The sequence below is a fragment of the Rutilus rutilus genome (genome assembly GCF_951802725.1).
Source record: "Rutilus rutilus genome assembly, chromosome: 15".
Lineage (NCBI taxonomy): Eukaryota > Metazoa > Chordata > Actinopteri > Cypriniformes > Leuciscidae > Rutilus > Rutilus rutilus.
This window is the reverse complement of record NC_140220.1, coordinates 13,107,837-13,132,574: the sequence shown is the minus strand read 5'-3', so window position 1 is coordinate 13,132,574 and position 24,738 is coordinate 13,107,837. Positions and strand designations below refer to the sequence as shown.

Sequence of the window (24,738 nt, the reverse complement as noted above, 5' to 3'; positions counted from 1 at the left end):
AATAAAAGACGAGTTTTATTTCAATTGTTCAATTTTCTTACCACTTTCAAATAATGTGCATAAATGTGAATCTCTGAAAATGCTTAAGTCATGCACAGATCCTGGCCATTTTGCTTTCACATTTGTGATATGGAAGATTTTAGTCAACTGCCTTTTTATATATATATATATATATATATATATATATATATATATATATATATATATATATACAGTGGTTAAATTGGGCCGGGGCTCTCCGGGGCTCAGCCCCGGCACATAAGCCTGCTCGTTTGCAGTCAGTTGCCTATAGGAAATTATGTCACATAAAATTTGATAAAAGTGATGCTTTTGAAAACATATTTCTGATTATAAATGAAAGATTTTGAAATGGCATGTCTATTTTGTCTCGGCGGAGCTGAGATGAGAACAATCGGAACACGGCCGTACTCTTGTTCAGCTGCTTAATCTCGTTGTCAGTCGAGTCGACCATGATCGCGCACCGCTCGCGCATGCCATGCGCATCTAGGTAGGCTACTACTCACACTGTAAAAAATCCAACTTGCAAATTGTTAACTCAGTTTAAAATTTTAAGTTGAGTGGGCAAATTTTTTACTGCAATGTTGAGTTTACTTATAAAAACTATTTAACTGCAAGTGCACTACTATTTTGTCCAATGAACACAAACAATTAAGTTGAGAAAACTTAATATTTTGATTTCATAGTTCGAACGTTTAACTTCCCGTCATCGCGCATGCGCAGTCTGTCTCGATGTACGTTACTTGGGGTTTCCTCCTCCAACCACGCTATCGAAGGGACTGGATTTCATCTGATTGCGGTAAGTTTTCTTTAAGCTTTATGAATGAAAATAGGCTATAAATTGCACACATATGTTGATAAAATATAGTATTATGTTAAAAGATATATTTCGTGGTGACGATAAGTTTCTATTGTTAGAGATTATCCACGTAGCACATTGCTACTTAACGTGCTACCCAGATAGCAACATGGTGTCGGCCCAGATCCGGCCCACATCTGGGCCGTGTGGAATCCACGTGTACCAGATGTTGGCCGGATCTGGGCCGACAGTATGTTGCTGTCTGGGTAACGTTACCCAGACTAACGTTAGAGTGAGGAAACATGCTTGAAAAAGAAGGACAAGGACGTGCATGGTGTTTAAAAGATGTTAAAAATGTTAAGCTCAGTAAGTCGTGAATAAAGACTGAAATGCGGTGCTTGCGCTGATTGAGAGACAGAAAGCCGCTTTTCTCTCGGACTCGGACATAATCTGAGTGCGAATTCAGCTATCTTTCGTGGCGTATTGCGATTTAATAATGACGTATACAATTATGTCAATAACAAAAAACAAAACAAAAAAAGTATTCAAGTAAACACAGTCGGCAATGTCTTAAGTGAACATAACCAATTTGGTGAAACCTAGATGTTTCAGTATTAGATCCATGAGCTCTTAAAGTGACCGCAGTCCGTTCAATTTAATTTCAAGTTTATTTGTCACGTATACAAATTTCAGTTACAATTTGTACATGCTTAGGTTGAGGCTCAGTCATTCTACAGTAGTGCAATATAATTAAATACAATACAATTTAGAGGAAAAATTTAATAATAGAAGCCTATGCAAAACTAATGTGTTATGTTAAAAATATGTATGTTAGCTTTGCATATCAAATAATAGAATGGGTAGTATGTGTGCAGTATGTTTTAAAGTGAATAGGATAAAAATATTGTGTATCCTTAAATATTAGGCTAAATCCTTAATGTTAATCAATTAACAAAAGACAAAATCGCTGTAAATACAGTGAAAACTATGCATTGATTCTTTTTCACATTTGATTATTCATTTTCTGTATTATTTTGCTACATGTTAAATTAACCTACTGTAACTGATTTTTTTGTTGTTGTTTTGTTTAATAAAATTATGTATCTTTGTTCTGGTGCATTTGTCCTTTTTAGACTAAAGAACATCAGTACAGTGACAAGATCCTTGGATGTGCTAAAACAGTGGCCTTTATTTTTTAAAAGATCAGGTGAGTTGAACTGAATTTACTTACTGTTTCAACAATGTTTTTTTTTTTTTTTTTTTTTCAGGGTCTCTGCTCTCTGCTGAGTATTACAGTATCACACAAACTGATCCGAAGAGCACCTTTTTCTCTTAGTTAAATGAATACACATCTAGTTGTACAGAGCAAGTGGTGGAGATGAAGATCCTCACTTGATCATCAAGTAATTATTTTGCATGTGATCATATCTCTCTGGTTAAAGGCTGAATGGTGCCATCTCTTTTTCAAGGTAATTTCCATGCTTCACTTTGTATATAACTTGTTCCGTATTTGTTTTTCTGTCTTTCAGACACAGAAACTCCAATGTGCTTCCTCAAAGAAAGTCTACAACTCTTAAAGGTCTGCCTTTGTTTATGAGGGAAAAGTCTGGAAACATCCTGAAGACTTGCCTGGTAAGAAGATCATCAGCATATACACTCAAACCTGATATATTTCACCTATTTACCAGATGCTGTTAAGAGATAGGTTTTGTGTGATATACAAAACTTATCATCAACAGACAAAGTCATGGTAAAAATTACTTTATTAAATAATTGTAGTTGAAACTTTCTCAGTGATCAGTTTGACTTCATCTGATAGCACAAATTCAACAAGCTGTTATTTTACCAAAGCAAAGACAGTGGAAAATTACTGCTTCACAACACTGTCCGGAGACATTCCCTCTGATATCTAACCTGTTAAAACAATACAGTGCACAATCATAAGGTTAAACAGTAATGTAGCAATAGCAGAGTAAATAAAATTAATATAATATGAAAGAATATGAATATAGGAGATATAAACAAGAAAAGGCAGCATGAAAGTAATCCATGTGACTCTAGTGATTTAAACCAATCTTCACTGATGCAATATGACCAGTTTTGGGTGATAAACAGAATGTGTGCCTTAATACATGTACGATTTTGGGTGACCTAAAATAACTAAACTAAAACTAAAAAAAGCATTAAATCAGAATGGCCGTGGATTCTGCTGTGGACGAATACCACAGGCAATCACATCAATGCTGATATGGCATTGTTTGGAGTTGGGAAAATGTTTTCCGTTTATCAGTTTTAGCTCTATGGCTGAATTTGAACATGCTTAAAAAACATGACCACCTTTACTTTTCAAGTGAAGTTACATAAACAGACCTTTAGGAACACTCTGTGGTCTAACATAATTCAATACAATAAAAAAATGACCCTAAATTTATGCTGATTTATTTTCTACTGCAGGACACAGAGCCAGAAGACATTCACAAGGGGAGAAGATGAGGACCTTAACTATCGTTGAAGATGATGTTTCCACTGTCCACTCAAACCCAAATATAAGGTGCCTCTCTGTAGTACTATAAGAGCAGTTTGGGCCAGATAATGTGCAAGACCTTTGCCACAGTTGTTACTCTCCTCTTTGGCTTGATTTATGGCCCCAATGTTAACTATTCTAAAGCATTAAAATACACCAGTAGTAACTGGTTAAGAAAAAAATTGTTTAGTTTGTTTAGAAAAAAAAAACGTTTATTTATCTTGACCTAAAGTGCTCCGCAAGGCTGATTTTATTTTTTTGCATAGTCCTTCAAAAGATTGTCCAAGTAGCTGCAATCCATATGGATAATTGTAAGGTTGAGCATTTATTTATTCCAGTTTGTACTCTAATTTTGTGCATAGTGTTTTTATTTTATTTTATATAAATCTTGAAGAGTGGAATAGAACTTCATCACCTTAAAATATGTGTACCTAATGCAAATAGAAAATGTGTTGTTTTGCAGAATATTTGTCAATAAATAAGTTCTGTAATGATAGCAATGTCTTTTGTATTGTGTTGTATTTACAGTATGGTTTACTCCCTGCATTTGGATTCTTAATGTGAAGGATGTACAAGTATCTGGGTGAGATATTTGAAAAAGTTGAATCAACTTAAAAAGTAAAAAAGTTGAATCAACTTTAAAAAGTTAAAAATTGAATCAACTTAAAAAAGTGAAGCAACCAGCTGCAAAGCTTTTTTGAGTTTACTGAACTTCAGGACCTCCGTAGTTGTGCTTACTCGTTTCTTTGAGTTGGACTGGTAGTTGGATGAACTTCGACCACTGAAGTTGAGTAAACTCAAAAATGCTTTGCAGCTGGTTGCTTCACTTTTTTAAGTTTACTCAACTTTTTATTTTTTACAGTGCAGAAGAACTCCGACATGGATAAATGTACGCAGCAATAATGAATGTTCCTGGGAGATCCGTAGTTGCGCGGGATGTGGAAGCGCGCAAAAGTTCCAGAACCTTCTACTGCCTTAAAAAAAAAAAAAAAAAAAACCGAGCTACTGAGCGCCGCTGCAGCAACAGGGGTGCGTTTCCCGAAAGCATCGTTGGCCAACTATGGTCGCAAGTTCCGTCGTTACCAATAGAGTTCAATGGACATTGCGATGAACTTGCGACCATAGTTGGCCAACGATGCTTTCGGGAAACGCACCCCAGATCAGTTTTGTCAAGTTCAGCACAACGTTGGTTGTACAAAAAGTGCCCTGGCCTTGAATAACAAGGTAAGGAAAAAATGTTTGGCACATTGTATGGGTCACTATATCATAACAAGGTAATACAATGTGTAATCAAGCGTTTTATATTTAATATGAGGGAAATAGGCTACACATGCCGTGGACGTGACACAAAAAATCTTTAACTTTTAGGTGGCAAAATATTTTTTTGTAATTCTGTGAATTACACTGCAAACCAAAGTACTACCCACCGGATGAAGAAGGGTTGGCTCTCCACAGAACATAACATATTCATTTTATTTTATTTTTCATGTTCGCATTTATGAGGAAAAAACCATGTCACGGACGGGACCGCTCTGAATGTGGCACTAAAAGACTGTTTGAAACTTTCACTGAGACCTCAAACAGAAAGCACAAAGCCTTTCTTTAAAATTAATTTCGTTTTGTATTAATTGTATCTTAATTTTAATCAATGTTTCATTTCAAAAATAAGAAGTAAATATAGTATATAGACAATAGATAGCCTAATCACGACACGGACGCGCCGGCGAGTGAACTGGACTCTCGTCTCATAAATGAACCGAAACTCAGCGTATAAGGGAGCCTACTTGCCTGACAGACCTGATAAATATATCTATAGAAAGCTTGGAAGGTCTTCTTTTCAAAACGAAAGAAAACAGACCGCTGCTTGTGTAGCCTAATCCGTATGAAATGTGCATTTCTCTCTGGCGAGTTTACTACTGCGAAGATTGCATCGTCAACTTCATCTATGCAGGGCACTGACACAGAAAACACTTGTTTATTAATAAACAATTAAAATGTCTCCTTGCTATATTTTACATATTCATAATCATTACTTTTGATGGTTCTTTGTGACAGCTTTTAGGTGCTTTATTGGCAGCGCCACTACATGAACGCGTCACCACCGCATCAGCACCGAAAACAGGACATTTTTTTCAATCCCTGTTTTGGCAGGGGGAAAACTGATCAGAAAATGTAACGAAACGTTGTAGAAATGTAGTGGAGTAGAAAGTATAATAATTGCTGCAAAATGTAACGAAGTAAAAGTCAAACGTATGCACTATTGATTCTACTTAAGTAAAGCCTACAGAAACGAAGTATTTGTACTTCGTTACATTCCACCACTGCTGATTAACAGTAATGTAAATGCTAAATGTCCTAATACCTGTTGATACTACAACAATGCAAATATGCTCTTAACCTTGCAGTTTTTCACATATCATGTAAGACTCAATTTCTCCATTTCTTTGCACAAAACTCTCCAGAAAATACCATTTAATAGTTTATTTTTCAAAAAAAAATCCCGGGGGGGCATACCCCCGGACCCCCCTAGGGAGAGCCCCCCCACATAATAAATCCCAATTTAACCCCTGTATATATATATATATATATAATATTACTAATCTGGAATATTAAGAATCACAATAGTAACTGGGCTGCACATTTACATTGTGAACCCCCTTTCTGTTCACATAATCCCCTTCATTGAGGCCTTGATGGCAGTCTATAGCCTATAGTCTACCAATCACGTTAGTGAAGCCTGAGTGACATATACTGTAATCGGCATGGTCATGATTGCATGATCTTCATAAAAAATTATGATAGCCTAAAAAAAAAAAAATGCTTTAAAAAAAAAAGGCTTTACAACATTGGGTCTTAAGTGGCTTGGAAATGCCACAAAAAAAAACCTAAAACTGTTTTTTAAACCTAAAAGCGCCAGGTAAACTCCGAATGACACGACAGACAGCACTTTCCATCAAGTTCTCCGCATCTCCAATAGTGTAAAGGAATTTAAAGAGCCACTCGCAAATAATCTTAGGGCAATGCAAACAGTTTGTGCTGTAGTTAAAGCCCGACTCCGACAAGTCGAAAATAAATGTGCGTTTCCAACAAATTAATAATGTAAACGACAATCTCACGAATCACGAGAAAAAAATATCTCAGAAAGTGCACTATCGCGCTGCGCTGGACTTCCCTTATCAGTTCCGCTTATAAAGCCGCAGTCTAATCCTGTTAACATGAAATAAGCCTGCTCCCGAGCAGGTTTAAGATTGCGCACCTGTTGCTATGACAGCAAGTCCAGGATGAGCGTCGAAGAACCAAACAATCCAAGATCATGCCAAATCCCCAACAATCAAATCCAGCTAACTGAGTTAGCGACGTACGAAGAACGGGCCCAGGAACTCACACAGGGTATGTTTTTGTATCGAAGAGAGTTTAAATCTTAAATCGATCCCTATGCAGAGTCTGTGTCTATATTTGTTCTTCATGCTAGTAAGTGCTAAATCTCCAATTTTACAAAGGTAGGCTACATGGTTGAGAACGGCAGTAGGCAATAGCGCGATTTGCCAAGGCAGCATTGTTGAGTGAATGCAGTCAGTTTTGACTGCAAAAGATGAGGTAATCAACGCTATCTCACGACCAGCATTTTACCTGCTAGAAATACATGGTCAGTTTTAATGTTATTTTAAGGTGGGGTAGAATTAAATTAACGCAAAACTAAGCATTTTGTTCGCGTACCCCCTTCTGTCACCTCATGTACCCCCAGGGATAGGGGAGAGCGGGGCACAACCTAACGCGGGGCTAGTTGTAACACCCTTGTTTTAAATACTTCCACACATGCTAGCATGACGAAACTTAGTGTATTTACTAGTTGCCATATCAACACTCTATAGAGAAATAATTGCGCCAAAATTCAGAAATCTTTGGAAGATATCACTGAACATTTATCTAACCATAGCAAAAGTAAATTTCTTACTTATGTTAATTTTTCATCTCTATTTTTAGTGTTTATTTTAAATTAGACAAATCTGATATTATTTTAATCTCCAATGTGTTAACAGTTGATATGGCTCTTTAATGCTTCGCTAACTAGCAAGAAGACACTAGCAGGGTTTAAATCCCAGTTGTGCAGGTGGAGCATGTTGTAACACTGCGTTACAATATGCCCCTATATGCTATTCTATTTCATACTTTTATGAATTCTATTGAGAAAACATGAGAAAAAGGTGAATAAAGACTGAGAGACACCACCGTCTCCGGAAGAGACACCAACGACTCCAGCACGGACACCACCGTCTCCGGCACGGACACCAACGTCTCCGGAAGAGACACCAACGACTCCAGCACGGACACCACCAACGACTCCAGCACGGACACCACCGTCTCCGGCACGGACACCAACGTCTCCGGAAGAGACACCAACGATTCCAGCACGGACACCACCGTCTCCGGCATGGACAACGGACCACCGTCTCCGCCACGGACATTATCGTCTCCGGTAGGGACACCACCTTCTCCGGCACGGACACCAACGTCTCCGGAACGGACACCAACGTCACCGGCACGGACACCACCGTTTTCGGAACGGACACTATGCGTCTCCGGACACCAACGTCATCGGCACAGACACCATCTTCTCCGAAACGGACTCTAGCGTCTCCAGAATGGACACCACCGTCTCTGGCAATGACACCAACGTCTCCGGCACAGACACCAACGACTCCGGCACAGACACCACCGTCTTCGGCACGGACACCAATGTCTCCGGAATGGACACCACCGTCTCCGGCATAGACACCGGCATGGACACCACCATCTCCGGCAAGGACACCAAAGTCTCCGGCATGGACACCAAGGACTCCAACACGGATACCACCGTCTCCGGCACAGACAGGCGCACGGACACCACCGTCTCCAGCACGGACACCAACGTCTCCGGCAAGGACAAGTGCATGGACTCCGCCGTCTCCGGAATGGACACCACCGTCTCCGGCATGGACACCAACATCTCCGTCACGGACACTGGCAAGGACACCACCGTCTCCGGCACGGACAAGTGCATGGACTCCGCCGTCTCCGGCACGGACACCAACGTCTCTGGAACGGACACCACCGTCTCGAATTATGAAAATCTAATTGATATAAAAAATTAACATTGTTACTAGTAGCAATTCAATTGTTGATATCAAGAATAGACATTTCAACTACATTTACATTTTACATTTAGTCATTTAGCAGACGCTTTTATCCAAAGCGACTTACAAATTAGGACTAAATAAGCGAGTCATCATGAAGAGGCAAAAACAACAACAACGCAAGAAGTGCTCAGAATACAAAGTTCAGGCATTATTCAGAGTAGCATAAGTCTGATAAGTGATGTTTCAAAGGAATTTTTTTTTTATTTTTTTTATGAGTTTAGGTGCTCATGGAAGAGATGGGTTTTCAGCTGTTTTTTGAATGTTGCCAGTGATTCTGCATTCCGGATGAGGCCGGGGAGAGCGTTCCACCAGCATGGAGCTGTGAATGAGAATGTTCTGGAAAGTGATTTTGTGGCTCTCTGTGATGGAACCACGAGACGTCGCTCGTTGATCGATCGTAGGCGTCTGGTAGGGATGTAGACTCGTAGGAGTGAGTGAAAATAGTACGGAGCTGAGCCTGTGATAGATCTGTATGCAAGCGTCAATGCCTTGAATTTGATGCGAGCAGCGAGAGGTAGCCAGTGCAGAGAGATGAACAGAGGAGTGACGTGGGCCCTCTTGGGCTCGTTGAAGACAAGACGAGCTGCAGCATTTTGGATCATCTGTAGAGGTTTTGTTGCACATGCTGGAAGTCCGGCCAAAAGAGCATTACAGTAGTCAAGCCTAGAGATGACCAGGGCCTGGACGAGAAGTTGTGTTGCATGCTCAGTTAGGAAAGGCCTGATCTTCCTGATGTTGTGCAGTGCAAACCTGCATGATCGAGCTGTCTTTGAAATGTGATCTGTGAAGGACAGCTGGTCATCAAGCATTACTCCGAGATTTCTGACCGACCTTGATGGGGTGATTGATGATGACTCTAGCTGGATGGTGAAGTCGTGTTGTATAGACAGATTGGCAGGGAGGATGAGAAGCTCAGTCTTTGCCAGGTTGAGCTGCAGGTGATGTTCCTTCATCCATGTGGAGATGTCCGCCAGACAGCTTGAGACCCGTGCAGCTACTGTGGGATCATCTGGTTGAAACGAGAGGAAGAGCTGTGTGTCATCAGCATAGCAGTGGTAGGAGAAGCCGTGTGCCTGTATGATGTGTCCCAGTGATGTAGTGTAGATGGAGAAGAGGAGGGGACCAAGAACTGAACCCTGGGGAACCCCTGTGGTCAGTTGATGTGCTCTGGATACCTCACCTCTCCATGCGACCTTGAAGGACCTACCTGTGAGATAGGACTCAAACCAGTGGAGTGAAGTTCCTGTGATGCCCGGTGATGAGAGGCTGGACATAAGGATCTGATGATTCACAGTGTCGAAGGCAGCAGACAGATCCAGGAGAATGAGGACTGAGGACTTGGAAGCAGCTTTAGCGATCCGTAGGGCTTCTGTGACTGACAGTAATGCAGTTTCTGTTGAATGCCCTTTCTTGAAGCCAGATTGGTTGACATCCAGCTGGTTGTTTAGAGACAAAAAGGATGTTATTTGGTTGAAAACAGCTCTTTCAAGTGTCTTCGCAATGAATGGTAGGAGAGAGATAGGTCTGTAATTCTCTACAGATGATGTGTTTAGTGTTGGTTTTTTAAGCAGTGGAGTGACCCGAGCCTGCTTGAATGCTGTAGGGAAGGTGCCAGTATGGAGGGATGAGTTGATTATGTGTGTGAGTGATGGTAGAAGTGTCGGAGAGATGGTTTGTAGAAGGTGTGAGGGGATGGGGTCTAGAGGGCAGGTGGTAGGATGACTGGAGAGGAGAAGTGTAGATACTTCTTCCTCGGTTAGCGAGGAGAAGGAGAACAGTGGGATATTGGCTGTGGAAGCGGTCAGTCTGGGTTCCTGTGTGTGTGGAGCTGAAAACTGACTGCTGATAGATGTTGTTTTGTTGGTGAAGAAGTTCGCAAAATCGTCAGCAGTTAAGGAGGAGGAGGGTGGTGGTGGAGGTGGGCAGAGGAGAGAGTTGAATGTCTTGAAGAGTGAACGTGTGTTGGAGGAGCTGTTGATATTGTTGTGGAAGTATGAAGATTTTGCAGCATGAACATCCACAGAAAAGGAAGAGAGGAGAGATTGATACATACTCAGGTCAGATGCGTCTTTTGATTTGTGCCATTTCCTCTCCGCTGCCCTAAGTTCAGTCCGGTGTTCCCGAAGAACCTCAGATAACCAGGGGTTAGGGGGAGTAGCACGTGCTGGCCTGGAGGAGAGAGGGCAGATAATGTCTAGAGAAGAGGTTAGAGTGGAGCATAAGGTGTCCGTTGCTGTGTTCACATCCAGAGATGAGAATTGTGAGGGTGGGGGAAGAGAAGATGACACGGCAGAGGAAAGATGGGAGGGAGAAAGTGAGCGCAGGTTTCGCCTGAAAGTGACTGGTGGGGGTGTTGGTGGTGAAGGGGTAGAGATGTAGACTGAAAGTAATGAGGAAATGATCTGAAACATGGAGAGGTGTCACCAGGATGTTGTCTGTGATGCAATTGCGTGTGTAAACCAGGTCCAGTTGGTTGCCTGATTTGTGAGTACCTGTGGTGATGAGTCGTTTGAGATCGAAAGAGGCTAGGAGAGAGGTGAAGTCTGTTGCATGCGGCTTTTCGAGATGGATGTTGAAGTCACCAAAGACTAGAAGTGGGGTGCCGTCCTCAGGGAAAGTGGACAGCAGCACATCCAGCTCATCTACAAAGTAACAATTGAATTCTTGATATCGAAAATAAAGGATTTACTAGTAAGAATTGTTTTTCTGATATGTGAAATTGGAATTTCAACTAGTAAGAAATTTGAATGGCAGCCTATGGTGACATTTCACTAGTGAAAATACAATTACAGATATCAAGAATTATAGTTTTTACTAGTTGAAATTCAATTGTTGATATCAAGAATTAGCATTTTAACTAGTGAAAATGTAATTGTTGATATTAAGAATTAGCATTGTTACTAGTGGAAATGTAATTCCTGATATCAAAAATAGCCATTGTTACTTGTAGAAATCCAATTCCAGATATCAATAATTATCATTTTAACTAGTGAAAATTTAATTGTTGATATTAAGAATTCATATCCTGGAAATTAATAAAAGTTAAAACGGCTTGCCATACTCCTTGACGATCACACTTTGACATGATTGGTTACATATGGCTCTGGTTACAAGGTAGTTTTTTACGTTAGAAACACCAGCGATTTCAAACCAATGCTGCGTCTCAATTCGCCTAATTATACTACGCCCTAAAAGTATGTAGGCTACTCTTAAATATTATATAATCTATAATAGCATTAAACACGCCAATTCCATGTTTCCTCCAAACAATATATTTTCTTAATTATCAAGACAGGCACATGAAAGGTAAATGAACAACATTTATTAATTGTGTGTGGCAGAAACACGTTTATTCAACAGAATCTCTGCTTGGAGAAAATTACCTGTTTGATTTTGGCCAAATTAAAGATCTGCATATGTGGTGCATACAGAATTGAACAGGTCACACAAACCTTTTAAATACATTTGTCCTCTGGTTAAAGAAAACAGGAATTTGGATGGCAGCCTCTCAGTTTAGTAGCCTACTTAATCAACAATTATTAAACATTTAAAGGTGAATCCAGTTTTAAGGGAAGGGAAGCTGATGTGCATTCTAAAATGCACAATAATTTGGATAAACCTTTTTGGATAAAACATTGTTTTTGAAAATCCCACTCCCCCTGGTAAACCCATCTAAATTAAGTTACAATCAAATGCTTTTGTCACCACACAATCTCTAAACCAAGATGTGACAGCGGCAGTAGTGTGGTGAGTCTGTGACCTTATAAACCTGTGCTGGTGAGGGGAGTGTGATTTTGACAGGCGGTATTTTAATGCTGTGAAAATCCCACTCCCCCTGGTAGACCCATCTTAATGAAGTTACAGTATAATTATTTTGAGGGCACAGCCTGTGTTGACGTTTACAGAAGTCATGTAGCTTTGTATTTAACCCTTGCATGCATGCACTCAATCTTTATTTTTTTGTAATATGGCAGCAGTTTTTCTTTAAAAAAGAGCACCTGACCGCAAAGCAATTGCTCCAGCTATTTTAATTGTATATCCATTAGCTATAGCCTACAAGATGTCAAATTGAAAGAATGAATTAAATAAATAATGCTTTTTGGGGCCCTAATGTGCTGGAAAATAACTATTAAGTCTAAGTTTTCTTTACATCCTTAGCTTTTTAAGTGTCAATTATCACTAATAATTTGTTTTATTTCTATTTTTAAGATGCAATTAAGCAAAAAAAACAAAAACATGTAGGCCTATTTGCCTCATATATAGTCTATTATATACAAATACAATGTATTTGATGAACTTTATATAAAGCCTACCTTCATGAAAAAAGGTTAATATTATTATTTTTAATGACATTCATGTGCAGTGGGGAGAGTAATACAGTATTTTCCTATGAACCACCGTGTGTTTAAGACACAAAAGTTAAGTGAAATTAAGTGAAATTAACAGTTTTGTTTTGACAGATGGTAGCTTTATTTCTTACCCGTCGAAGTTTATACTTTGAATCGATCTGCCATGTTTTTTTGTTTTGTTTGTTTGTTTGTTTTCATTTTTTACATTTTACATTTACATTTAGTCATTTAGCAGACGCTTTTATCCAAAGCGACTTACAAATCAGGACTAAATTAAGCGAGTTATCATGAAGAGGCAAAATACAACAACAACGCAAGAAGTGTTCAGAATACGAAGTTCAGGCATTATTCAGAGTAGCATAAGCATGATAAGTGGGATTTTAAGGGAAAGGTTTTTTTTTATTATTTTTTTATGAGTTTAGGTGCTCATGGAAGAGATGGGTTTTCAGCTGTTTTTTGAATGTTGTCAGGGATTCAGCATTCCGGATGAGGGTGGGGAGAGTGTTCCACCAGCATGGAACTGTGAATGAGAATGATCTGGAAAGTGATCTTGTGGCTTTCTGTGATGGAACCACGAGACGTCGCTTGTTGATTGATCGTAGGCGTCTGGTGGGGATGTAGGCTCGTAGGAGTGAGTGAAGGTAGGAGGGAGCTGTGCCTGTGATAGATCTGTAAGCAAGCGTCAATGCCTTGAACTTGATGCGAGCAGCGAGAGGTAGCCAGTGCAGAGAGATTAACAGAGGGGTGACGTGGGCCCTCTTGGGCTCGTTGAAGACAAGACGAGCTGCAGCATTCTGGATCATCTGAAGAGGTTTGGTAGCACATGCTGGAAGTCCGGCCAGAAGAGCATTGCAGTAGTCAAGCCTAGAAATGACCAGGGCCTGGACGAGGAGTTGTGTTGCGTGCTCAGTTAGGAAAGGTCTGATCTTCCTGATGTTGTGCAGCGCAAACCTGCATGATCGAGCTGTCTTTGAAATGTGATCTGTGAAGGTCAGCTGGTCATCAAACGTTACTCCCAGATTTCTGACCGACCTTGATGGTGTGATTGATGATGAATCAAGCTGGATGGTGAAGTCGTGCTGTAGAGACGGATTGGCAGGGAGGACGAGCAGCTCAGTCCACAATAGTTTTATCCACAATAGTTCACTTTCTGTTAATTTATTTAAGTGTAGATAAAGCTTCCATGCAGGATCTGGGTGCTTGCTGTGTGAAAAATCGCTCGATAAACGGATATGGCAAAGGGGAGTGCGATTTCGTGTCGGTGTCGGATTTCGGTACAAAACCGGCCCACTTCAAGCAGTGAGTAGGCCTAATGGCCTGGGATGATTCTGAGTCTACACAGTCACGCAATAATATGGCGCAACACTGACGACTAGTGGTTCATAGTCTAACATCTGCCATTAACAAAAGAGTAGGAACTTTGTACTGCGTATTTGTATAGCCTACATAATCTTCTGTATGACTTAACACACACTAGGTGGCGCTGCAACACTTCGATTGTGATGTTTCTGATCTAGCTAAACTTTTAGGACCAGAACAAATTGAAACTTCTGTTGAACGCAAAAATGTTCAAATGTTTGATTCGCACTTCTTGCGAAAAAAGAGACAGCCTATTTACTAAAACAAAACAAATAGTATTTTGGGGTTATTATCAGATCTAACTGCAATATTCACTGTAGCTGCGTGCATGATGTCATTTCACAGATGCGCTCCATTCTACCCGTCTCTGTAAATGTTTCTTCTATTCCTCATAAATAATTTATGTAACTCTAATAAAGGGGCAACAACAAGAAAAGAAAAAAAAGAAAAAAGAAAAAAAAAGGTTTGGAGGATTAGTAGGCTAGTTATGATGACTAGAAACAGAAGTCACGCCGATAGTGTGCATGACTTCAGCGTTCAGCGTGCTCAGTGCGTCTCTCCTCCATCCAGCCCCCTCATTTCAGCTCAAATAGGCTATCACGTCACTGTTGCTTCTTCTCAGTCCAGTTTCATGCTGAGGACCAGCACCTGTCCTCATCTGGAATTTACCTTCTGGACTTTTGCAAAACCTCATCCCGCTTCAGTTAGTTTTTCATCTGGAGGGCAGTGCAAATGGAGATGTGTTTGGCGGTGTATCGTTTTTGAAGAGGAAAAGCCCAATTTGAACGCACAATCTAAAGTGCCATATGTTTGAAAGGATTATATCAAACACCTTGCATTATGACCGAGATGGGAATTTGGTGGGTTTTATGGCTCATGGCATTCGCTCTCACTTCAGCCGCCCCGAAATCACACCAGCGACTTCTGGAGAAGACAAAGGAACAAAATGACACAATGCAAGTTGAAATAGATAATCATGAAAATATATTAAGTCAGGTAAGATACTTTTCACCAGCGCTCGAAATTATATTCCACTTCAGTTTCTTTAGCCTATAGCCTACTCTGCAAATAGTTACACGTCATAACTTTCATTAATAAGTTATTAACAATCTCTGCACAATGCCTAACATATCGGTTTTGATGTAAATTCAAGTAAGACTATCCTATATATTTTTTATTATTATTATATGAGTCAAATAATTATATGAATCAAGTAGGCTAGGCTAAGTTATGGTATTTCTAACTATTTGAATGCAGGTTGCGAATTGGGGGAAACTTACAAGTATTCAGTTTTTGGCTCGTCTCAACAGCATTCTTGAAGAAAAGTAAAAAAAAATTCAGTCCATACTATAAAGGCTTGTAGACTATCGGGCGTTGGGTTCTCATGAGGAAGTAACCATAGCAACAGTAGGCTGCGGGATCAATCGTATCGGACGGTATACAAAATAAGTAGCTAGCCTAATGACATTGTTTATCGTAAAGGCCTACACGTATATCGTAAAATTTTGATTTGGTTAAAAACTGTGCTAGTTGTGCCATCGGTGACAATCGGTTCCGCGAGACGAATCGAAAATTAGGCTGCTTACGAAAAAAAACTTTTCTTTCTTTTTTTTTTTTTTTTTTTTTTTTTTTTTAAATGCGCACTGTTTTGAATGCGAAGAATTGTGTTAATGTTATTAATGAAAGTTATTATAAATGTTCCAGTTAAATTAACAGACAACGTTGGTAATAATAAAATTGAAAAAAAAAAAGAGATCCAAATACAAACAACGACAGTCAGATATGTTACATTGCAACAAAGTGCGGTGATTTTTCTTGCTGGAAAATGCATCCGTCCTCTTTTCTTTGTAGCTGCTGGGTGATTATGACAAAGTGAAAGCGCTTTCGGAAGGCTCTGACTGTGGCTGTAAATGTGTTGTCAGACCTCTAAGCGCGAGCGCGTGTCAGCGGATCCGGGACGGTCACGCGACGCCTCAGGATTTCTATACGGTGGAGACCATCACATCAGGACCCCACTGTAAATGTCAATGCATTGCACCTCCGTCGGCTCTAAACCCCTGTGAGGGTGACTTCCGTTTGAAGAAGCTGCAACAGGCTGGGAAAGATAATGTCAAGGTGACCATATCTGAAATTGGATCTCTTATATACCAGAATATGGCAGGATAACAATGCATAACGTTTCCTATTCCAAAATAAAACCAGCTGGAATTTACTTCATTGTTACAGCTGTCAAATATACTGGAATTGCTGGAGGGTTCCTTCTATGGCATGGACCTATTGAAATTGCACTCAGTCACCACTAAGCTTCTTGATCGCATGGACACAATAGAAAAAGTAAGTGTTGTTTCCTTTGTTTTCCTACCTTATATTTTTTAAACACATTATTGATGTGTTTTATTATTGACAGATGGTCTTAAACAACCAGACCGAGGAGAAGTCGAACACAAGGAGCACCTCTCCGAGTCCACAGTCACCCACATCCTCACCTACAAATCTGTCCTCAGAACAGCAGCAGCAGAGGACGAGTTTGAGGGAGCAGAATGACGAAGCAGCTGCTTTTCGACACACAGAGGTGGGAGGTGCTATATGTAAAACAAATGTTGCATTACATAATTATCATGCCCAATACGTAACAATGGAACAATCCAAACATTATGCTAGCCACAAAAGTGAAATGGCCCACCTGTGGCCCACGTTTATTTATTTACTTAGGATCTGTCTCAGAGTCAAAAGTGACCTCATGTTGTGTTTTGAAACTCGTACTAATTTATCCTGCTGTCAACTCTTACATAATTCGGCATGAAAAGAGCCAAATGACTTGGACTATCAAAGATGATCTATATATTAATCTGCTAAAGGGATAGTTCACCCCAAAATGAAAATTATGTCATCATTCACCCTCATGTCGTTTCAAAACCATCAGTCTTTGGTTAATCTTCAAAACACAAATAAAGATATTTATTTGTTTAACCTTTTTGGCTCTTTTAAGTTTTGTTTACCTGGACTTTCAATGGAGGGACAGAAACCTCTCAGGTTTCATTAAAAATATCTTAATTTGTGTTTCAAAGATTAATCAAAGTTATGGATTTGGAATGACATGAGAGTGAGTACTGTAAATTTTGGGGTGAAGTATCCCTTTAAGAATCACGTCTTAAAGGTAGGGTAGGCAAATTCGGAGAGACTAGCAATAGCTTTCAAAACATAAGATCCCACCCTCCCTTCAGAGATCTTTCTCCAAAGCCATGCCTCCTCCAAAAGACATGAACGCGCACAGCAGAGTCTACACGAGAGATGGCGTTAAATGACCTCATGTCTCATAGCACATAACATTACACATAGGCTAACACATAATATTACATTTTTTGGTCCTGAGACTCCCACAGAAGATATATGTAAAAAAAAAAATTATACTTAGACCACTTCTATCATTGATTGCTATCAGGATGTAAAGAGTGTTTCAACCAGTATAACAAAAAGTGTTTATAAAAGCAACTGCCTACCTTTAATGGCTGCAGTAACACAGTGTCCTCTGATGTACTAAACAGAGTAAATACGAGGAAAAGTTTGTGGGAGATCTTCTGAAGAGCAGTGGATCAGACTTAAACAAGGCCGTCGCAGCTTTGCAAGAACAAGAGCGCCTGGGAAGGGAGAAGCAACCAAAATTAATTGTTAGGGGCATCACATACTATAAATCTGACCCGATGGATGAGACAGACACAGAGGAGAACTGTAAGTATAACTGTGGTTTCAAAATCGACATTAAAATTAGGACTGCACTATATTGGAAAAAAATGACTTGAATGAATTGAATAGCTCTATTTGGAAAGAATGAATCATAAACTAAGCTGATCTGAGACTGTGAAACACTGTATTATATATGATGAGCTGCACTTTTTGAGTCCAGTAGCATACTGTATATGTTTATCATATAGGTTTGTCAATCGCACTAAGCCATATTGCAATATCAATTTTATTTTTATATATGGTTCAGCCTAATTGAAAGTTCTCAGAAAGAGAAGTTTGAGATTTGTTTTCTAGGCTACTATATAAAATGATTTGCTCTTCATTGCAGTAGATGATAGTCAGAGTGGCGACAGCCCAATTGATCTTTTTGCCGACGAGCAGCTCCTTCATCACAAAGCACGCCACTTTAGGCCGGTTATCAAGGCATGGTCTGTCCGACCAAAACCCAAGAGTGAAGTTTCAAAAGGAGGAGATGCACGAAATGGCCTTCAAACTCCATTTACTGGACTGTTGGACTCTGCCCTGCCGATTAAGACGCCTATTGAACCGATATCCGTTCAGGCTCAAACCAGTCGTTCCACCACAGACAACTCTACAGGAGATGAGAGAACCACACCGACACCTGCTGTGATAGATCATTTGAAGCTCACCATCCCCAAGGAACATACCAAACCTCAAACCATCGTCAAAAAAATTGAGGCAAGCAACGTGAAGCCCACAACTCCATCTGTAAGACATGCTCAAAACATGTTGGTCAGGTCATCCAATCTGGGCCACATAAAAACAAATGAGTCAGTCACAGCAGCTGCTGCTAAAGTGGCGGCTGCAGAGCCAACCGTGACAGAACAGACCAACGGGACTGCTGAAAAGGAAACATCTGTATCTTCTGTAAACGAAAGTGGGACTGTTACCAAAGAAAATCTGAAAGAAGATGCCTTTCACACTGGGAAACCTTTTTTTTATTCTGAAAGCACACTTAGAAGATTAACACCATCACCAACTCCTCATTCAAACACTTTAACAGTCACAGAAAGCTCATTGGGAATAATTGCTCACACAAGCACAGCTGCCACCATTGTGACAACGCCACATGTCACTGAAAGCAAGACAGTTACCTACTTACCTAAGAAGAGTCCTAAACAGACATTAACCTCAGTGGCGTCTTTGATGACAACTACAGGAACTACCACAACAACAATAACAGGCAAACCTGGCAAACGCAAGTATAGCATAAGCTGGGATGAAGAGGAAGAGGTAGTGGGAGGGGAGCAGATAGACCGAGAGAAAGCTGTAAAAACTGTGGTGGAACAGAACGTTGGAGAGGAACCTCAAAAGAAGCCAGGTATAGCTTTATGATGTTCTTGTATGTATGTATATATATGTATGCAAAACATTTTCCATTATTACTTAAATCGGAGTTATATTAATGTCAAAGTTAAATTCAGAATGGGGTCTCTGCACTGAATTTGCATAGTTTAGCATAAAAAAGATTCAAACCAACGTAATTGTGAATGGTTTGGTTTTGTTTGCAGGAATATGTAAGGACACCTTGGCCACAATTTCACAGCCCGTCACACACAACACATATGGTCGTAATGAGGGCGCTTGGATGAAGGATCCGCTGGCTCAAGATGACAAGATCTATGTCACAAATTATTACTATGGCAACAATCTACTGGAATTCCGCAACATGGATGTCTTCAAACAAGGTATCTCTCTTTAATTCAAATGAACACACACATTGCACAAATAAGCAATTTTACTTGATTCATTTTCTTATTTTCATTCAAGGCCGCTTCACTAACTCCTACAAGCTGCCTTATAACTGGATCGGCACCGGCCACGTTGTCTACAAAGGAGCTTTCTATTACAACCGCGCATTCTCTCGAGACATTATTAAGTACGACCTGCGGTTGCGTTACGTGGCTGCTTGGACCATGCTGCACGATGCAGTGTTTGATAATGACGACGTGTCTGCGTGGAGATGGAGAGGAAACTCAGACATGGATCTGGCCGTCGATGAGAGCGGACTTTGGGTGATCTACCCAGCTCTGGACGACGAAGGCTTCTTGCAGGAAGTGATCGTCTTGAGCCGTCTGAACCCTAGTGATCTGAGCATGAAGCGTGAAACCACCTGGAGGACCGGGCTCCGCCGCAATCGCTATGGTAACTGCTTCATCGTGTGCGGCGTTCTTTACGCGACGGAGAGCTACAATCAGTACGACACCAATTTGTCCTATGCCTTCGACACCCACACCAACACTCAGGTGATTCCTCACCTGCCTTTTAGCAACAACTATACTTACATCACTCAGATCGATTACAACCCCAAGGAGAGGGTGCTGTACGCCTGGGATAACGGACATCAGGTCACTTATAATGTTCAGTTTGCTTATGTAGACCCACTGTAGACCCTGACGGCAGAGCAAATACGTTCTTTGCACAGAATAGGAGAAACCATTAATGTGTTTGTGGATTGTGGATCAGTTCACTCAGCTTTTATTAACTCCATGTAGTTTAATGTACTTATTAATATACTGTTATGTTTTCAAAGTGTAAAAACGTACCCATATCTTTACATGTATGGCGAAAACTAAGAAAAACACGCATATAATGCAGCTTTATGCAGTTTGCATTGACGGTCATTTCTTTAGATATTGCAGCTTGCTTTTGCACTATGAAAACGGACCTCTTTATGTTTATAGCTGTACCTGAATGACAGAATTATGAAGTTTTGAGGTATTGTATTCTTAAATCCTGTAGAATACATTGTATATACTGTAATATAAAAGCTAAAACCATGGGATTGATGAATGTAAAAAACACAATTTGTATTTTCATAAATATATCTCAAAGTTTTTTTGTTTTTTTTTATCACATGGATATATAAAAATAGTTTACAACTATAAATTCAGTAAAAGCAAGAGTAGACAGTGTTCAGGGCACATTTTTATTGTGTTTTATTTCATCAGTACGTTTGATACATTTGATCAAATTACAGTACTGTTTGTAATCTTTTTATGCATATTTTATTGCAATTTCATTTGAAACTCTTCTAGCACCAAATAAATTCAAATCTCTGTCAAAATCAGAAAAAATGGCTGCAATAAAATTAGTTGAATTAAGATTTATGGAATATGGTCTTCTTTTCATATTGATGACGTTGAGCGAGTGTATTCTCAGCACAGACCTTCTCATTGGACACTTAGATAAGAGCAAAATACTACACTGTAAACCCCTTGATCCACAGAGCTAAATCTAGACAAACAACCATACCATGTTGAACCCAAAAACATTGTTTACCCCAGCCTTTGAAATGACCTATAATTAACATGTTACAGCGCTTCAGACCCCACATTTAAACAAACCTTCAATTTCAGAGAGCAAATTAAGACTTAAGACTCTGACGACAGAAGATGCACACAATTCACCCACAACCTTGAGTCCAGTGTTTATTACTTTGTTACAAAATTTCTTTCATTTCTTTCACTGCGTGAACAAACAAACAGTATTTCCAAAAATGCAGAAATGAAATATATTAAACATAAAAAATATTGCTCAAAGGGAAAAGGGGATTTGATGAAATTAAGAGTATTAACTCATGTTTCAAACCAATTATGAACACAACAGACACATTTCTACTGAAATGTGGTTGAAATGTGATATTTTCTCTCACTAAATACTCTAATAATCATTCAGATTTTGAAAACAAAGCTCCACCTGAGTTTTTATAATCTGTGAAATTCAAATGAAAAATCCTACAACCCTCTAGGAGTTCTAATGGTGATTGGTCGGCGCAGGCAAGTTTATCTTTGAAGGGGAATGGTTCTTTGAAAGTGACAACAGGTTGGATAGGACAAGCTAATAATTACACTGCTTTCAAAGTGATAACTGACTACGGCATCCTAAACAATACAAGAATAGAGTGAACATCTAAATAGGCAAGAATAGAGACGAATACATAGTATACAAGGACAGATGAGGTAAAATATTAGCATTAATAATGTCTCTTCTACAACTTCAAATTAACCAGTGTTATGTTAACAACTGAATTTGTATGTCAAGTACACCTCATTAAAAGTGTGATCAAGCCACTAAGATAAACACGAGGTCTTAAAATATATAAAAGAACTGACAGATGTTGCCTAAACTCTAATCAGATCCAAATTATCAGTTAGTCTAAAGAATGGAAAATGCAAGAAAATGATACAAAATGCCTCTATTCACAGACACAAAAGGGAAATAATACATTTTCTTACTTTTCTATTCAACAGTTATGTCCTAACAAAACAAAAAACTTAAAAAGCACACAATTCACAGCCAAGGTGGGTTGTTTGAGGGTAGTATTGAAGAATAGTTAGCTGAATATGACCATTAAAGGTGCACCAAACAAGCTTGGTACAAAACTTCATATATATTTCAATACATTTTATAAACAAAAAAAGCACAGTGCAAACAAAATCAAAGACAAATCCCTGACAGCTACCACATAGCAGAGAAAAGTTCAATAATTGAGCCCAATTGCACTTTGGTTTGGGAGATTTGGTAGATGAATGCTCCTGTTGGCAGAGCATGGCACCAACAACACTTGTGAGTTGGTTGTGAGATCAATTTCTAGGGCGCACAAACTGAAAAGACATGTAGGCCTATATCTTGAATGCGCTCAAATACATAAGTCAAATACATAAATGTAAATGTAGATGGCCTTTGATGATAGATGTGTAACAGTAGTCTCTGGAAACAATAGCCTGGAATGAAGACTGTAATTTGATTTTCATTAGTATTGAATGGCCCACTTGATGCATTTTGAAGAGGTGACTTTAAGATAAATTGTCAATCAATTATCTTGGGGATCTTGGTAGTAGATTACCAAGATCTTGGTTTGCCACTCGAATAGGAAAAAAAGAAAAGAAAAGGAGAGGCTTATTATGAAACCAAATAGATGATGTTGGGAAAACTGGCTAATTCACATGATGATTAATGGATTGCTGGGACTAAGAAGAACCCATGAGGACTCCAACTGGGGCGGCGGGCTGGTTGTTGCTGGGAGCCGCGTGATAGAAAGAGCCTGTGTCCGTCTGATTGACCCGCAATATGGGCGGAATACTAGACGACTTGATGTGGAGGATCCTGGTGTCCATGACCTCACAGTCGATCTGCATCATCACCTCAAACTCTTTGTCTTTTATGACGCTCTCTGAAGTGAGACAGAAAAGTAATTGTATTAGCAAAGGAGAAATTAAATAGTTGTATGAAACAGCACTTGGTGCTCAGTTCTGTGTGAAAAGAAATGCAGGTGATGTGCTGGGTGGCCCGGAGAGGTTAAGAGGCATTTTAGGGGCTCCTTTCACACAGAGTTCTTAGAGGTTAGTCACACGCTGGCATTTATTTTAACATGGCAGTAAACTCAAGAGATGACGACTCCCACATGAAATAAAAAGAAAAGAGAGCTATACTTACTACCATTCCAAATATATATATATATATATATATTTTTTTTTTAAAGGTAATACTTTTTTTCCATTGAACAAGATAGCATTATTTATCAAAAGTGACAGTAAATACATATATAATGATATAAAAGATTTATATTCTTCTGTTCTTTGGAACTTTCTATTCATCAAAGAATCCTGAAGAATTTTTTTTAAATAATAATAATAATAATAGTAATAATCACAGTTTCCACAGAAATATTAATCAGCACAACTGTTTTCAACACTGACAATAATAATAATAATAATAATAATAATAATAATAATAATAATAATAATAATAATAATAATAAGAAGAAGAATAAGAAGAAGAAGAAGAAGAAGAAATGTTGTTGTTTTTTTAGCACTAAATAAGCATATTAGAAGACTGGAGTAATGATGCTGAAAATTCAGCTTTGCCATCACAGAAATAAATGATATTTTAAAATAGAAAATACAGAAAATAGAGGAGTTCTTTTTCAAATTGTAATAATATTTCACAATATAACAGTTTTACTGTATTTTTGTTTAAGTAAATAAAAAAGCCTTGGTGAACATTAACAAATTGTACTGACCACAAACATTTGAACGGTAGTGTATTAGTGTACGGATTGTATTTTTCTGAAGATCTTTGTGCAAAATAGTAATGAAATTTCATGACTGAAAATCCAATTGCCAGCATTGCAGTCCCAACACAATGGATAAAAAAACAAAACAAATTGGATTAAAATTTTTGGATTTTCCTTTTATTGACACTGTCAAAGTCTCAGACAATTGCAATATCTAGGAAATTAAATGTTTTAGAGTCAAGCAAAAATATAAACTATTATATTTACAATAGACACTTTTTAAGATTTTACTAATTTCTATAACTTTTCCAGGCCTGGAGATCACAATTTTTAAATTCCTTTTAAATTTTATATTTCCAAGTTTTCCATCATCGTGGAAAGTCAAGTCAGAGTCAAAATATTACCATAGTTCTATTACATAGCAAATCTAAACCCGACAGAATTGAACCCCAATGTACAGCATAATTCAGAAACCCAAACAATGCTTTATCATACATAAGTAAATGGGTAAATGCCAATTACCATTTATCAAAATCTACTGGTAATTAAGTACAGATTTAACACTCCTATTAGATCCATCCATTGAGACTGTTCTAAAATATGTAGTAAGCAATACTGATCAAGCTTTGGTTTACCTAACACTAAGGTCTAAGGTCAGGTTGCGACTTCTTTCCCCATGTTTTGACAGACTCATAAAAGTGCTCGTCAAACACAAGCAGTGATTATTT

General features: G+C 39.0%; 2 protein-coding genes and 1 long non-coding RNA gene across 5 annotated transcripts in view; 2 read left to right on the top strand and 1 right to left on the bottom strand.

Moving 5' to 3' along the window:
- The first annotated feature begins 527 nt into the window (after positions 1 to 527).
- Positions 528 to 3,901, top strand: LOC311305343. 2 transcript variants are annotated; one of them, XR_014630000.1, is made up of 5 exons: positions 528 to 817; positions 1,951 to 2,024; positions 2,086 to 2,220; positions 2,347 to 2,449; positions 3,272 to 3,901. It is a non-coding gene; the product is annotated as an uncharacterized lncRNA (long non-coding RNA). The 2 variants fall into 2 exon arrangements; XR_014629999.1 differs by lacking the exon at positions 2,086 to 2,220.
- A 10,641-nt stretch (positions 3,902 to 14,542) lies between these two features.
- olfml2ba (olfactomedin-like 2Ba) lies at positions 14,543 to 20,906 on the top strand. Of its 2 annotated transcripts, none has more exons than XM_084432802.1 (8): positions 14,543 to 15,222; positions 16,078 to 16,341; positions 16,453 to 16,560; positions 16,634 to 16,798; positions 17,772 to 17,955; positions 18,299 to 19,312; positions 19,503 to 19,679; positions 19,762 to 20,906. In XM_084432802.1, exons 1-8 carry the CDS (start codon positions 15,067 to 15,069, stop codon positions 20,379 to 20,381), a joined length of 2,688 nt encoding a protein of 895 aa, XP_084288928.1. In that variant the 5' UTR covers positions 14,543 to 15,066; the 3' UTR covers positions 20,382 to 20,906. The 2 variants fall into 2 exon arrangements, with proteins under 2 accessions (XP_084288928.1, XP_084288929.1); XM_084432803.1 differs by having other exon boundaries at positions 14,845 to 15,222; positions 18,302 to 19,312.
- The window catches only part of atf6 (activating transcription factor 6), a 51,954-nt gene continuing 48,122 nt past the window's right edge, over positions 20,907 to 24,738 (bottom strand). The window contains exon 16 of the mRNA XM_084432804.1: positions 20,907 to 23,167. Within this exon, the coding sequence (XP_084288930.1) occupies positions 22,965 to 23,167 (203 nt within the window). The 3' untranslated portion in view covers positions 20,907 to 22,964. The remainder of the gene's footprint in view (positions 23,168 to 24,738) is intronic.